We start from the raw sequence: 17120 nt of genomic DNA on the forward strand, positions 1-17120 counted from the left end.
GTTTTCTTGAACATTTTTCAAACCATATTTTTTTGTAAGGGATCATGCAGGATTAAATATAAACTATATGACAAAGTTATCATCATGCTATTTTTCTTCTGCAGTTCCTTGACAGCTCATGATTTTAATGTATACAATGATGTGCAACACATCAACAAAACTTGTACCAGAATTCCAGACCATAGCAGTTAACTACTATTCACTACATATGATAAATAAATGTACAGTGTTGGAAAAATGGGAAGAAATGTTTTAATTTGGTTGTAGTATTACTGATTGAACTGCAACTTTATGTTGTAGGTCCTGGCTTTAACAGAGAACACACTGATAGCCTAATGCAGTACAATAGAAAGTACTCTTAAGATATTAAAGCTGCTGTAAGTGAGTGAGTAGGCTTTATAGTCCAACTGTAATAGAGTATTTGGTCAGTAACCTGTGTCTCTGCTAATGCAGTAAAAGAGAAAATAGATGTTCTAGTATCCCGGCCTACCCAGTCAAGACAGAGGTGATCACAACCAAAAAGAGGCTAAAGATCCTATCTGCGCATGAACACACACAGTAGAACTCCTATCTTAGAAGAAATTTCTCAGTAGAGCTTCTTGCTAAGAGTTTCTTGATAAGGTTCATTGAGTTTGCGACTTTGATCAACCCCTTAACATTGATCCATATGGTTAATATATAGAATATCCACATCCACTGAAAGACAGATTGTGTTTCATGTTTTGTTTGTTTTGTTTTTTTACCCCAAATGTTGATGCTAATACGCTGTATCTTGGTTTTGAAAAACATAGCAATAATTTAGCCAAAAATTGAAAAACCTGAGGATAAATAAGAGTTTACTGTTATCAAACCTGTTCCATTACTTCCTCTTTTTTTCACTTTTTCTTCACAATCCTTTACCTCAGTGACTTCGGCACTTATCCTCATTCCATTTTCAGTCTAGACAGTGGGTGGTAGAGGAGGTACTTCGGTAGTTGTATGTATGAGGGTAATTATCTGCTGTGCCATTGTATGTGTGTTTGTGTGTCGCCAGGAGGCGAGGGGAGTTCTTTGAGCTCACCAAGAACAGCCAGTTTGTTTGGGAGGATGAACATCACAGAGACTTGCTGAGGTGAGTACCAGTCCTCCAAAGAGCACAAACAGTGGAGCTCAGGGTTGATGAAGGTTCTCGGCCATCCAGGTCATGGTATTTTTAGTGCTGTATTGTAGTCAACTTTGTTTGTTGAAGACGTTTCGCCTCTCATCCAAGAGGCTTCTTCAGTTCTATGTAACTGGGGGGGAGTTGCAGGCTTTTAAACTCTGTGTGGGAGTGTCCTTACAGAGTCTTTAGGGACACGTGTGAGCTTTTACTTTCAGAGTCGTTTGGGCCACTTGTTGGCCCAACAGTCCTTCATGTTGGTTGCTAGGAGTTAGCCCAGGTGTGAATGGTTGTTAGGCTGTCAGTACTGGATTGTAGGTTGGGTGATAATTAATGGAGCTCAGTGTTTGGTCGTTGGGTACACACATTCACAGCTCAGTCTGGCTTATGATTGATCAAATGGACATGCTGTTGCTCTGCTCCACACACCGGGGCATAGTCACTCAAGGGGTCGTAGAGGTCGCAAAATCTACCCCGCACATAACAGACCTGGGCTAACTGTTTCAAGTGTTGACGCTAAGCTAGGCTAAGCCCATCCTGACTCTATCCTGATATCTATCTTCTCAACCAACTCTTGGACAAAAGGCATAACATTTTCTAAAATGTTAACTACATGCAGCATGCAGTCACAAAAAATATACCCGTGTTTGACCCTAATTTCAATGCAAGGGTGATCAATGTCTGTCAATGTATCTCCCCCTTCAGGTCAATGCTGATGACTGCATGCGACATCTCAGCCATCACCAAGCCCTGGCCAGTTCAAAAAAGGGTAAGAATTCCTATACAGGGTTCAGATTTTCTAATTTGAGAGGCTGCTTTCAGTTGTTTTCCATTTTCATGAATGCAGTCATGTCACTGCAGTAAATATTGTGGCGCTTTTAATCGGCAAAATGAAAAGCTGAAGAGGAAACTCTCCGAAGGAAACAGAATTGAACTTTTTAGCCTCTGAAATAAAAATTTTCAGTAGGATGTCAGGATTTATCCAGACAGCTGCTTCACTCCAAACTATTTTAATATAAGCCTCTGGACTATGTATTTAAAAACATAGAACACGTTGGCGAGTCCGGAGTTTATCAGCTGTCCTTAATGTACAAATACACATGTTAATGTAGAGATACACAAACAGAATGGTTTCTGCTGCTGGAGGATCGCTCCAGGTAATGTTTTCCTCATTAAGGACGTATTTCACCCCTGATCAGAAAGATACTTTTTATGACTCCCTTTTTAATGACAACAGAAAATAAACATAGAATGGCTCCATACTGCTCGTCAAGTCTCCGGAAGCCATGACATCCCAAATTGATTTGAAAGGACATTATTTACACCCTTTACACTGAAATCCTCACTGCTACTGCTGAGCTAAAAGCTTTAGCGTGGACCCAGTTCTGAAGTGGGGTGCACGAGCTTGACTGCGAAATCAAAGATGCGCTGCAAAACTTCACCCGATTTTCCATCCACCGGCATTGAGGGTGAAAAGATGACTGAAAGTTCTTTTTGGGTGAACCTATCCTTTAAAATTTTCTGTTCATAAAAAGTCAGTGCAGCTCTTTTGCTTCCATTAATCCTCTCTTCCCCATCTCCGACTTTGCCGTTTCACATTCTACTTACTTCTTAACGCTCTCCCTCCCTCTATCTTTTTCGCTCTGTCGCTCACACACACAAACACACACACATATTTGTTCCAGTGTTCTCCTTACCCATCTCAGAGCTGTGTCCCTGTTGTTTCATCTCCCTGCTGACCTTTGCCAGCCTGCACCTCATTAGACACCACAGGCACAGTGGAGTGACGTTCAGACGGGCACACACTCTATACGTGTGCGTGCGGCCGTGTGTGTTGACAAGCGAATCCTCATTAATTCGAACAGCTGTGCCCCCGTCCTCAGATGACACCTCCGAAAACATTCAGGGCCGTAAACATGAATACACATGCAAATATGTTTTCTCACACACTCAAACACACGGTAGCACTCCATACAGATCACATTAGGGAGAATTATTTCCTCTTCTCCTCTGCAAGCTTTTGATAATTAACATGTGAATTATAGTTTAGTTTTAACTTTAGTTTGGTTTAACATTTGGTTTTCAGCTTTTTTAAAATTATTATTTTTTTGTTTAGTCCGTTAGGTTAGTCCATTACCGAGAGCGAGGAAAGGACTGCAACCAAAGTAAAGTCTCTGATTCACAGTTTTAGCTACGAGGCCAGCAGGACGACCCTAAATAAGTTCCCCTTTTGCGCCAAGTCTGGCCTTGCTCTAAGGTACAGCAGTAACAGAGAGACGGAAAACTTTTGACCTAACCCTCTCCTTACCCTACTGTTGGCGCCGCTGTTGTAAAAAAATGGCCTGTCAAAAGCGAAAAACAACTACGAATTTGACCTTGGTTGTATTTATAAGTGGTTAGGTTCTTTTTTTCTTACTAATCATGTAGAAGGAGTGTCATGAAGCGTCTCGAGCTGGTATCAGCAGACTTTGACAAATCAGTTTTACCTGCTTGCTCAATAGCAGACATGCTACCTTTGTGCCGTGATTCCTCCTTCCGTTTTTTTTTTTTTCTCCCCAGGAAAAAATCGAGCATCGTGGCAGACTTAACACTGAGACATAAGGAACCAGTCTGTACGTGGATGGCGTCATTTTTCTGCAGCCATTACACTACGCAATCTGTACACCATTGCCTGTTTAACAACCCAGGCGTAACTTCCTGCTACAACCATGTGTTTGTGATATCTGGAATCAACTGGAATGGCTGATTCAGGGTTAAAAAAAAGATTGCTTGATCTTGGGCCGGGGATGACAGAATGGGAGGACAGTTTCATTCCACTTCTGATCCGCCAGCAGAGTTAGTAAGAAAGCCACAACAGAGAGCCAGACGGGGACCGCTATTTACCGACGGCGATTATTTGATGTAATGGTCCTGGATGCACGGTTGAATCAGGATCTCAGTCATACAATAAAGGCATCCATATGATACATTTTTAGATGTTCGGCGCTGAAAAAAACCCCCCACAGATCTAAATGTTACACTGTATACCATCACACCTACTTTGGTTCCGCATGCTGTAAGAAATGACACAATGGAGGAGCTCTCTAGCGGCGTTGCTCGGTTTCGCTGTGAACAAAATAAAGGTGCCGTAAAGGGCGAGCCTCTGTTGCGGCGATGTCGCGGAATCTCTGCGTGAAAAGGGGGCAGCTGAAGGATGATTCCAGTTTATTACACCTTTTATTTTTGATAGCATTCTAGTAAACAGCGTTACTTGTGGGATCTGGGACTGCGGGATATCGGCACATTCCCAAATCTGCACACATTTTGCCGAGTCCAATTATTATTGGAACACCACCAACATTATTATTATTACCAGAATTACGATGTTGTCTCAATAACAAGTCCACAAGTCGATGCTGACTTGGTTCTGACGTAGGTAGCGCCAAACGACGACCGGCCCGATCATGAAAGTTATGTCTGCAGTTACACACTCGCGTCGCTCCAAAACAAATGGTTTGAATTGCTGTCATTAATCCAGCAGTAGGTCTTTCTCGCTGTTGTTTTTAAATCTAATGAAGCCGTCCCCGACCACTGCAGCTAACATGCCGTGCTGTGCAGACGAAAAAAAAAAAAAATGTCGGTGTTTGGATTGACACGAGGGTAAGTAAATAAAGACAAGGTTACTTAGCCTCACCTGTTAACATTTGCCTCGTGCCTGGTGTTGGTTTTAGTCAGCTATAACAAGCGTTTCTCTCTGGCTGAGTCACCCCCCCCGCCGCCGCCGCTCCGTAGAACTGAGCCTTGATTACAGTCAATCAGTGAGCTGCAGATGGCGTTAACACACATACACGCTGAGCGATGCTGATTGGGGCCCCAGGCTGCAGTCAGATCTCATTTACCTCTCTGTGAAACAGATGGAGTCCATTAACTTGTGACTACCACTCTTTTTGCCAGACCTCTCCCCGTTTCAAACTTCGTTTTACTTTCCTCTCCGCTCACTTGACTCGTCTTTCCAGCTGTTTCTCGCGCGCTTTTGTTTTTCCTTGTTCCTCCACGTGTCGTCCCTTGCCTTTCTGGGTAGGAGCTCAGTCCATCTATTTGCTTTCCGATCGATCCTCCTCCTCCGTGGAAGAATGTCCCGACCTTGTTAAAATGCCCACACTGAAATACAGACTGGCGCTGGCGTATGCCAGAGAGGTTAAGCAGAACGACAGAGCAGCGTTGTGATTTTTGCAGGTGGAATTTCATACATCCAAGTAAAAAAAATGTGTATTCCAATTTTTGATTGCAATAAAATGCGTTTCAAATGAAAAGTGTTATAATTTAAAAAGTATTTGATAAGCTGTTTTCATGTCATGTTCGCAGTTTTTCTTTGTAAAGATCATCGTATGTTCGAATCAACACCTCAGCTTCAGGTTACAGACTGTATGAATTCTTTTTGATGCAGATTGCGGAGCTGGTAGCAACTGAGTTCTTCGAGCAGGGGGATAAGGAGAGACGCGAGCTGAACATTGAGCCCAGTGTAAGTGCAAGTGTGTCACTTAGGCAGTTATCTGAATGCGTCCCTCAGCATCCTAATCTGAATCTTCATCGACACAAGTCGGTCGTTTGTGCTCGGTTACTTGGCTAGAATTTGGGCTTTCTCATCTCCCTAACCTGTTTTTTTTTTTTTTTTTCTTTTTTATTCTGAATTATATAAGAAATCATGTCTATGTCATTTGGTTTGTGCCTCTGATCCGTACGGAGCAACTAACCAATTATCATGTTTTTATCTGGCTTCATTTCTTCAATGGGCCCTTGTGTAGTTTCCTCAAAAAATAAATCATCAATACATAACTTATAAATCTTCTCCCCCACTTTCTAGTAAGATCTTTTTTTAATTGCTGCATTGATTGCAGCTTTATGTGTTACATGTTTCTAAAATGTATTTCTTAGTTACTAAATAATCTTCTGGGCCTTCTCCAAGATATGTTTTTTGTTAGTGGGGAAAAACATGTCACTGATTTATCACAATTTGATTCAAACAAAATGAAACATACCTATTTTAATAACTGACTAATCGTTTTAGTGATTTTTCAACCAACAATGCCAGCAGCACCAGGCGACATTTGCCAGTTCAGCCTCCTCATATTTGCTGCTTTTGTCATAAATGTCAGTAACTGGAAAATCTTTGGAGTTTGGCCTTTTGACTGCGTGATGTGACATTTCACGGACTAAACGCGGGATCGAGAAAGTAATCAGCGAATTAACTGACGATGAAAACAACTGTCAGTTGGACCCCTATCTCCAGTCTTGTTCTAAGTCATGAATCATGTGGCTGTGCCCTTTTTTTTATCATTTAGAAGCTTTGAAAGGCTGCTGTCAATAGCTGCGGCTCCCTGCAAGGAACTTCCTGCTCTGTAAAAGAGACTGACGACAATGGGAACATTTGTAATTTGGCAGCGTTTGAGTACATGTTTGCACTTTGTTCATTTGGCTTGCGTGTCATTTTTTTTTCCCCCTGTCCTTTGACCTCAGGACCTGATGAATCGTGAGAAAAGAGATAAGATTCCCAGCATGCAGGTGTCCTTCATTGATGCCATCTGCACACAGTTATACGAGGTAATGCAACCAACTTAACATGGCGGCGACAGCTGTTTCTGCCCCTAGAAACCGCTCAGCCACATGAAAAGCAGTAAGAAAGCCTTTTGCCCGTGGCAGCGGTGGACATGTATCCAGTTATTTCGCACATCCTGGAAAGATGCTGCCAGCCTGTCTCACATTTTGAATACATGTGCGGTAATTTATAACAATATGTTAAATGCAGGAGGATTGTGTTTAAGGACAGGGCTCATTGAATTTTCCTTGTTGAATAAATCTTTTTCTTTGTCACTGTCGCAGACCTTGGCTGGCATGTCAGAGTACTGTTCTCCGTTGTTGGAAGGATGTCAGACAAACCGGCAGCATTGGAAGCGTTTGGCCGAAGAGTGTGAGAAGGGACTGGTCAACGGCTTGGTGTGATTTTTTTTTGTTTTACACCGACACAATTATCCAGGGATAACCCTGTGCAACCTGGTCTCACAAAATGTAATGAAATTGGCATGATACCGATAAGGACAACTGATGTTTTGTTTTTTTTATGCGCAGAAAGTGTGTATAAAATTCCTTTCCCAACCAGAAAAGATTATGTGGTAAAAAAGAAAGAAAAAAGCGAAAACTCTGTTTTCTGCCACTTCGAGAGTAATAACAACTGACAAATTCAGTCTTATTGCGACTCCCTCCTATCTGTAATAAGAAAGTTGTACTCACCAAGCTCAGATCCTGGAACGTGGCAGCATCACATAAAAGGACTAACCTACTTTACTTTGGCTACTTTGAATACGTAACGTAGGTGGACAGTTTGCCAACAGATGCTTCCTGTCACCTGCTTTTTTTGTTTTCTTATCGCTGAAAAGACAGATTGAAATAGCAGACAGAATGCAGGGGAATTAAAAAAGTAAATGATAAAAAAAATAAATAAATGTTGGGCAATAACCAGTGACATAACGCGCATATTGGCTTCTTTGTATCGAGCACGGCTCCCGACTTTGGGTCTCGATCCACTTGTTCGAAGTTATTTTTCCAGTGTCAGCTGGCAGTTGGTCATTAACTTAATTCATTACAAAACTCTGCAAATAAGTTGAAGTTTTACAGCGCGGCCCAAATATGTCAGGCTATCTGTCCAGTGTACGAAGCTCAAGTACCATGCTAGCAGTCAGGCTTCAGACTACCTTGGCACAGCGCTGGTTCGAGCTAAATGCTAACATATGTACGCTAACAGGTTCACAATGACAATGCTAGCATGCTGATGTTTAGGGGACAGTGGGTGAGGCACTACATGTTTCCGGTATTCATCGTCTAATTTTGTGTTGTGCTCTAAACACAAAGTAATACATATTTAAATAGCGCGCTGAAATGTGTTTTTAAAAACAAACAATTGTTAATTACTATTATTATTTTTAATTATTATTAATTACCTAAACAATTCATTTAGTAACTAAATTAGCAACTAAATTTATCAATTAATGCCTTGCTTCATATTTTTTATTGTCCTCAGTCGCCGTGTTCCCAGATCTCAGCGACACCTACAATGAGTACACAACAGATAGAAATAATGGCCAAATTGATACATTGTCTCGAATTTAGCTGATATCTAGCCCCCATGACAAACATATTGCTCACAACACCTCCACCGTCCTTGTTTCCGAGGTCGTGCCCAGTTTGGGCCGCGCCCTCTGAAACTTGTCTTCCCGTCGCCACCGTCCCTCCATGGCTTTCACTCGACAGTCACCACTAAGCTATATTTATTACCATAGCCATTTTTATTTTTGCACAGAGTGACTTTCATCGTGAAGTCTCACCTACACTATATCTCTCTCACGCACACTGAATGGTAAGACGTAGATCTCTGAGGATCGGCACCATTACGGTGGGATACAGATGTTGTGCTCGCGCTGTCTTTACAGCGCCACTGTAGTCTGATGATCTTAAGTATGTGTTTGTTCACAGCACACAATGCTACGAGGGTTTGAGTCTTTTGCGAGTCATTTTTTTTTTTTTCACTCGTCTTAACTATTGCATATTTATTTTTTGTTTTGTATATTTATTAGAGTTTCTATATTGTGAGGTCATCGTTTTCATCAAGAGCACACAATTCTTTATATTGGAAATGTAGTTTTAATACTTAACAAGTAATCCCATCTCTGCTTTTTCAAGGACCTCTCTTAGTTACAACTCTTCAGATGACATTTGGAAATGTACTGTATTGTGTTTGATTTTTATTTTTTTTTTTTAATGTATAAGAGCCAAAGACTAGGCCGACAATTTCAAATGGAAATGGGTCTAGATTTTTCCACTGCCTTGTTGTGATAAATAGGACCAATTCACTACTAAACGAAAAATCTGTATTTGTCCATATGCTTTTCCCCTATGAGAGGTTGTTTTATACATCCCATTTTTATAACTGAATGGAGTAAAGTTTGTGTTGAATTGAACAAACCGTGTTCTGACTTACTTTTTTGATGTCTCTTGTATTTGAGCCAATAAAAATAAATAAATAAATAAATAAAAAAAACCCTAATGGAACCGACCGGCAGGCAGCCTGCCTGTCTGCAACCTTTAAAGATCAAAATCAATCCATCACGCAGAGCAGAAACCACTTGCTGTCCCTCTGTGTAATGGTTAAAACTTACTAGTGTATTCGATTCTACTGACACACTGCCAATAATGTCAGGCCACAGAGAAGTGGACTCCCCAAGAGGCCCCTTGATCAATCTTAGGGGCCACGACCACCTCCAGATGATTAAAGAGATATGATTTTTTTTTTTTTTTATCTGGAACGGATCTCAACTTTCCACATTAGGGTTTGGTAATTGGCAAATGTTGATGCTAGTTCTAATACTATATATGAGTTTCATGCCAGCAAACTTCAGTGGAATGAAAGAGGTAACAGTGCTGAGAAAGGGCCAAACTTGCCAAAAAATATATGTATTTTTGTTGGCACATGATGTATTTGATGATGTGTTTTGTCAATTTTTGACTCACAAATAGCTGCTAGTTAGCATCTCCGTCCGAAAAGTAACATGTATGAACAAGATTTATTCCTCTGCAGTGGTAGAAAAACACAACAAATGAGCCCACCAAAAACTTAAGTGCATCTACACACACACACACACACACACACACACACAGTAGCCTCCCGTGGCTGGTTAGCTCTGACTACCAGCTCTAGAATTCTATCCGTGCTACACTGAGCACTGGCCCATCTGCCACGATTGTTGTCATAAATGAAAAACCAACATTAACTCAGTCATTAATGTCATATGTCCCAGTATTCTTTAAAGGCTTTTAAAAAAAAGGGAAAATGTTGGACTGGGGATTTGAATTGTAGAGAACTGCGGTGACTTGGAGGCAACTCCTAGTGAGAAGAGCCAGTTGGAGGTGGAGGATTCGCCCGGCTGAGAGATGAGGCCGAGTAACCGGCTGAAAGGTGTCAAACGAGTAAAATGAGTCAGTGTCCTTAATCGTGATGAGAGAAAATCATCAGCTATGTCCACAGGATTGTCCGCAGGGGATTAACAGCAGCCCCACTCTCTTGCTTCTACAGCTGGTAACTCCTTCCACTGTTTGTTACTTTAGCTCAGCAGCTTGGAGAACTAACTAATGACTCGGATTGTAGAATATCTTCACTTAAACTCAGTGCTTAGTGTGTCTGCTTGCATAAAGCACCAGAATTCACACAGTGATTAAACTGGAGTGTATATATAGCAGTTGTTGCTGCTGTGAAGGGACATTTTCCTGGCTAAGAATACACTTTATCCATTACTTTGGAGGTATTGGCTACACATGGCATCTGAACAGTGCTTCCCCTGGCATATCTGCAGGTGCTGTTTGCTGTCAGCTAGCGGGAGGTGGCATTAGTCTTCTGGTTATTTTCTCACAGTAACCGGTTGAATTTGATTGTGCTTTTTTTTTTTCCTCTTTCTTTTCTGTGAAGTGAAGGGCGGTGGTTGATGCTTAATTTTAACTAATCTAGGCATCAGGAGAATGTTTTTTGTGTCTCTGTCAGCCAACTCTGTGTGAATATAGAAAGGGTTTTATTTGTTTGGCTTTTTGGACTTTATTGGTTTTATTTTGTTTGTTTATTATCAGGTAACAAGGCTGATGGGTTGCCATGTTTTTTGCAGATTTTTGGTCGCCGGTCGGAGGTTTCAATTTCTTGGGCTTTCTTTTGCATGCTATTTCGCTGTGTAGCACTGTGGACTCACTCTCCCTGCACTGATATTTTAAGACATATTTTGTAATAAAATTATTATATATTTTTTTATACCTGGTTTAACCAATTGTGGGCTCTTAACATTTTATTAAATATTCTGCTTTTGGAACTGCAAACTCTCATCTCTGCTCCAATTTTTACTGAACTTGTGTGCTGTCGGATTTTTTTCAGGATTAAATCAACCAACCAAATCAAACCACTTCCGCTCATTTCAAGTATGTATACAGATCATTCGGTTGGCTGAACAGATATAGATAATGGTGTGCTCACGTATCTCTGCTATTTACAGGATCTTATAACGTTTACGTAAAACAGTGCTTAACTTTAATAATGGAAAGCAAACAGGATAAATGTGATACAGTTGACAATGCAGTGGCCTCAGCACAAATGCAAAAGCAGAGAAGCAGTTTTCAGTTTCAGTAAAATTGGTAATTTAATTGAATAGAAGCCTCATTTTTCAACGTGATGTCAAATTTGCAGGTGTAGTCAACAAGGCAGCGTGAGCCTAAAGCCATGGCAAACAAATATTATCGAAGCATAAAAAAGGTCGACTGACGACTGTTTAAATTCTGTCGTGGCTGCAGAGGCACTCAAACAAGAGACCTGGAGTCTGGCCTGTTTTTAGAGAAACACGTGCTTGATTCATAAATAGAATAGAATAGAATAGTATCAGCATCAGTGTTTACATAGCAACATGTCACCACAATTTTAATGTCTGTCACTGTAGAACATGTAGCAGGCATAAACAGAACACACTCAACAGGTACGCTCGTTTTCTTTCCCTCGCCCACTTTCTCACTCTTTCAACAGGGGCATAAAACATGTTTTATGTCTTCTGCATGAAATGACCGTGTTCACTGTAAACCCAAACTGAATCGCCCAGCACCAACAAGTGACTTATGCTGCACTGCCACCAACTGGTCAAAGGTCATAAAAATTGCCTGAAGAAACATTTGTGAAAGACATTTATTCATGACATCTCATAAAAGTTTGACATATAAAGCACTAGCTAATAAAATAGAGGCTGGCAGTTTGAGAAAAAGGGACAACAACAGAGAATAGAAAAGACACAGTTCCGAATTGACAAATACTGCTTTTGAAAAATATTTACACCAGTGTAGCCCAAACAGGCTGCTGCCACATCCTTCTGAAAGAGACTGGAAAAGAAAAGCAGGGGAACACTGAACACTCAGTTTACATAACAATGGACAGAGACAGTGAGGTAGGACAGGGCAGCTGTTGGTGCCACAGACAGCTTGTGGGATGGTGGGTGTAGAGGTTTAAACTGAGTCGACCTTCTTGTATGCCACCATGCTGTTCACCTTGTGGATAGAGGTGGTGAAGGAGCGTAGACGCACCTCCTCCGATTGGTCAATGATCTGCGGCCCAGACTCCTCCCACTTTTCAGGAACCGCCTGGTCTTTGTCGGTGTAGACGAGGAGGTCAAATGCACCTGCAGGCGAGGGGGGAAAATCACTGGTCAACCACAACTTTACATGTCCATAGACCATAACCGAGGCAGAGTGAAACGTGATTGCTGGTAGAAAGAAAGAGAAAACTGTGTGGTTACTTACATGGCGTCTCGAGAAGTGGCAGGAAAGTAACTGTGGCTGTTATCTGTCTGATAACAGAGCGGATCTCATCCTGAATGGTCTTAATAGACTTGTCTCTGGGAGCGCTGCAGAAAACACATGAGATCCAAATTAACATGCAACATCTAAACTACTGTGGGGGGTAGCGTCCAAGGGAGATCCATCAGGTCATAATGGCTATGAACATGAATAAAAGTACATGTATTTTATTGGACGTTACTAATCAGCTGCACATGAATGAAATGGCAGATGAAATTATACATGGGTTACTTCAGAGCTCCATTTAAACTAATGTGGTGCTCTCTTTTTGCAGGACTCTACTATAACCAGCTGAGATAAACATTACCACAATGTGGTGGTGTTACAAATCCTTACTCCTTAATTGAGCATTTGGGGCAGCAGACTGGTATATGTGGGATAGGGTCTAAATAAACAAGTGTGTGTGTTCATGTAATAAAGGAGCACAGTTTAACAACTTTTTCACCACAGTGGAGCTGTATTGCACTGGAAGAAGATATGTCAGGCTTAAAACCCTCACACAATACTTGTGTACAGGGTCAATTTGTGAGAAATAAATGGTGAAATATCACCAGACTTAAACTGACACGCTGTGTGTGGCCCTGGCAGGTGGCTCATGGCTGCCACCTGCAGTTTTCTAATTTGAATTAATTAACAGTCATCAGCTAAACTTAAAAGCAAAGTATACAGTCGAGTATCTCACCTGCTGTCCTTGGCCGACTTGTCACACTCGATGTCAAACTGCCATCTCTCCAGCACCTCGTTAGTTTCCAGACATGTGATCACCAACACCAGCTTCTGTACTGTGCACTCAAACAGCCACTCTGCACCACAGAGAACAAAACACATTCATTGACTTGTGCCCAGGCATGTAATATTTGGAGTCGGTTCCGATACAGTACCAGTCTTCTTCAGACAGTACAATACAGAATTATGACAAGTATACATACATAGATTTGTAAAGTCAAATCTGGACAATTAAGAGCTTAGGGTTTTGCATGCCTCATGTTCTTCTAACTACCTTTGCTCATGAAAAGGTACAATAAAATGTTGTCAATAATACAATACAGTACTATACAGTTAGACTGGTATACACATGGTCATACATGCGTTTCCGCAATGCTACGTGAATAAAAAAGTCAAGTGTGCCTTAAACACAATTGAAGATTGAAATTGGCAACTACTTTGATGACTGATGTGAGATTTTGTCCCTTTTCCTTGTTTTAACTTATAATGAACTGAACATACCACTGGGTTTCGGACAACTCAAGCTGTTTGAAGTAGGGATGCACGTTATGGATTTTTTTTCCCCCTCCGATACCAATAATCACCTGTTGCTTATGGCCAATACAGTTTTGAAACTGATCATCTAACATTTTTGTATTTCAAAAAGAAGTTCCTAACCTGTGGTTTAGGCATACCGGAGTCTAACAAAGGATTAATATTAATATTAATATTACAATATTCCACTGCTCTAAAAAGATGTGTTGTTAAACCTTCCACCTCACTGAACCCTTGTGTCTCCTTCTTCTGTTTATTGGTTAGAGTTTGGATGCTTTGTAATCAAAAAAGATCTTGGTTCATAATTGGTTTCAGGTGTGGTTGCTTACAAATGTAATGTAGCAAGAGATTTCTCTTGTTTACTGTGCCAATACTCTAATTCTCAACTTGTGCCATGTTTCGCAAGTAGACATCTAATTTCGAATGGGGGCAGTGAGCTGGACAAGAGCGTAGCCAGTGTGTTGCATTAGCATGTTGAGCAAAGTGCGAGTATTGAATGATATAAGGCAATGATATGGCTTTTCGTGTCACAGTATGAGTCAGATTCAGTTAGTCTGGGTCTTGATACACAGGTATGGACCGGGTTCAATTAGGATTCTCTGTTGTTGTCTCTGCAAAGTCAAACACCTGCAGTAAAAATGTGAAAAAAAAACAAGTGTGGAAAGCACAAATGGGAGTCATTCGAGGGACAGGGAAAACAATCCACCGGAATTACCTTTGAGTTGAGACACGACGTTGGTTAGGTAGTTCTTCAGTTTGGGATCGGTGGAAAGCTGAAGGCTCATGTCATAGTGGGTGACTCTGCTGAATGTCTCTGGGGGATAGATGCCACGCTGGTACAGGATGCTGTTGATGCCAAATGCTGGTGGTGGAAAGAGTGAATCAAACGGTTCAGATGAAAATTCAGTTATCAGTATAAAGATATACAAGGCATACAAGTGTGTGTAAATACACAAATAAAATATACATAACATGTAATTTAAAAACCGAAATTTAAACCCAGAACGTATTTGAAGTAATGAAAATATACTAAATTACTAATATATTTCTAAAGTTAACTTATAAGTAACCAGTTTTCTGTTTTTGGGCTCAGCTGCTGTATGTCTGCCTTTAATTGAAACAGCATTGGGTGTACGGTTACAGCACGAATCTCATCCACAAAACGACTACGTAGAAAATGGATCAACCTTACGAGGAAAAGATACGACTTATAGACGGTACCTAACATATTTCCCGAAACGTTACAGTTTTGTATTAAATTCGGCATAAATAAAACCACACAACAATACAGACCATTCATTTTTTTTTTTACTGCCAACTGAAAGCTTTTTCCTGTTAGTTTGTTACGCTCGACATCTGCTCCCAGGGTGAGCGAGTGACGTGCGTTTCATCCGACTGGGAACAAGTTCTACCTGAAAACTTCAAATTTTAACAAAAGTAAAATGACTTCTGTTGGTTTTTGTGCTCAAATGTAGATGCTTCGTTGTTCATCGTTATTTATTTATTTATTTTGTTGCTTCCTGTGTCACATTGAGTGGAGTTCTAAAGCTAACACCACACAGGGCCTGTAGCATGTTTAGCCGTGCGTGGCGACACCGATTAACACGACCTGCTGTAAAAACACACGTACCATAAACAAAGATACTCACAGAAGAATTCGGCCACCAGCTCCGCGCTTCCTTTCAGAGTAATTCCCTTCAATGTACTGGTCATTTTCAGGCAGCTTTGATTAAATTCTCGACGATGAACCTCAGCTGTGTTTTTTTGTGTGTGTGTCTCGGCTTCAAGTACCCGCCTCCAGTTTGAATTCGGACTCCGTCACCTCCGCACGATCTTGCGCATGCGTGATAGATTTCGGCGCACTGTTGATGACGTAGGAGGGTACGCTTGCACGTTTCTGACAGTAGATGGCAGCGCAGAGTAACTAACGCTCAGTGTACGGCCCTGTTTCTTCCCCCCCTCTTTTGCCTTTTTTTCTTCTCTTGTTTTGTAGTTTACTGACTGTAAGCCTTCACTGCATGATAGGAAAAAAAACATCCCCCCTGGTCTACATAGGCCAACACATGTTTCAGTGTATAAATTGTGATTCTATTTGTATTTTAAGGCCAACTTTTTTAAGATCCCATAGTATCATTTCATAAAAACTGAAGACACATACTTCTAACATTCCTCTAGTGTCTGGGCCTTGATGATTCATACAAAAAAAAAAAAAAGAAGAAAAAGGATAAAAAAAAAACAGGATCTGAACAGACTGAGTATTGAGCTCATTATTGTCAGTAATTCAACACATTTTCACATTTACATTTTTACGGCAATTTGCAAACACTTTTGTCCAAATAACATAGTAATTCATACATATATACATGCATACACTGATGGCTGCCTTGCAACGTGCCAACTGGCTTATCAGGAGCAGTTTAGGGTTCAGTATCTTGCCCAAGGACACTCCGGCATGCAGACCAGGGGAACTGAACCAGCGACCTTCCCATAACAAGACGCTGGCTCTACCCCTGAGCCACATCCACAAATGTGTGAGCAAGGGCTAAATTAGTCTAATTGTGCTGGATCATTTGTCAAAGTGTAGATATTTTCTGACAAGGAAAGCCTCCAAACTTTGTATGGGTGATCAAATTAATTTCTACCTCTATATTTCTACCTCTACCCTACTATGAATTCATTTTCCTCTCTACATCGCTTCTTTGAGTTATTCTCCCAAGAGTCAGTTGTCAGTTTTCTGTTTATTTTTTCAAACATCATATTATTTTTGTTTTCCACCTATTATCACAATGTCTGGCTTCACATGTCAGCGTAAAGATTTAAGTGTATGACAGCTATCAAGCTGAATGCTTGTCAGTGTCAACCAAGATGTCAGTAGTGCCCTGTGTTTAGTTAAGCTGGTCAGGAGTTGGAGACACTATTATACTAGGCTGCCTTAGAACTTGTGCTTTACTATCCCTGCCCCCTCACTATGGAGCTATAGGGTATGTTGAAATTTAAAATTTGACCTTGACACGTTTTCTTCAACCCTGTTCATCACAGGAAGTCTATCTTTTCTTAAACTTCTCCACACTTTAGAGAAGAGGCAAAGAATATTTCTTTTTTTCAATCTTTCCTTAAAGTTAAATGCTTTTTTGCGGAGCTTAATGTGCTTGAAAGGCGGAATATCGTCACTTGATTCCTGCCTTGAAAAGGAAGTGTGGATGGGGCGGTTGACTGCTAATTAATTTTTTCCCCTTACCACAGTCATCGCTGAAAAAAAACCTGTAGTGGGAATCCAGATGGCCCAGTACTGATTCTTTTGTCCAATACAGTATTTTCT

General features: G+C 40.9%; 2 protein-coding genes across 6 annotated transcripts in view; one reads left to right on the top strand and one right to left on the bottom strand.

Annotated features, from left to right (window-relative positions):
- pde5ab (phosphodiesterase 5A, cGMP-specific, b) overlaps positions 1-9129 on the top strand; it is a 73076-nt gene extending 63947 nt beyond the window's left edge. For all 5 annotated transcript variants that reach the window (XM_037112903.1, XM_037112902.1, XM_037112904.1 and 2 more), the window contains 5 exons: positions 1034-1111; positions 1844-1907; positions 5565-5639; positions 6635-6718; positions 6998-9129. In XM_037112903.1, the coding sequence (XP_036968798.1) occupies positions 1034-1111; positions 1844-1907; positions 5565-5639; positions 6635-6718; positions 6998-7117 (421 nt within the window). In that variant the 3' untranslated portion in view covers positions 7118-9129. The remainder of the gene's footprint in view (positions 1-1033; positions 1112-1843; positions 1908-5564; positions 5640-6634; positions 6719-6997) is intronic.
- A 2728-nt stretch (positions 9130-11857) lies between these two features.
- mad2l1 (MAD2 mitotic arrest deficient-like 1 (yeast)) lies at positions 11858-15634 on the bottom strand. The gene is made up of 5 exons (XM_037113395.1): positions 15451-15634; positions 14517-14663; positions 13224-13344; positions 12485-12588; positions 11858-12363 (listed from the first exon to the last, which is right to left on the bottom strand). The coding sequence occupies exons 1-5, from the start codon at positions 15512-15514 to the stop codon at positions 12191-12193; spliced, it is 609 nt and encodes a 202-aa protein (XP_036969290.1). The 5' UTR covers positions 15515-15634; the 3' UTR covers positions 11858-12190.
- Between the last annotated feature and the right edge of the window lie 1486 nt (positions 15635-17120).

The sequence above is a fragment of the Acanthopagrus latus genome, chromosome 10 (genome assembly GCF_904848185.1).
Source record: "Acanthopagrus latus isolate v.2019 chromosome 10, fAcaLat1.1, whole genome shotgun sequence".
Taxonomy (NCBI): Eukaryota; Metazoa; Chordata; class Actinopteri; order Spariformes; family Sparidae; genus Acanthopagrus; species Acanthopagrus latus.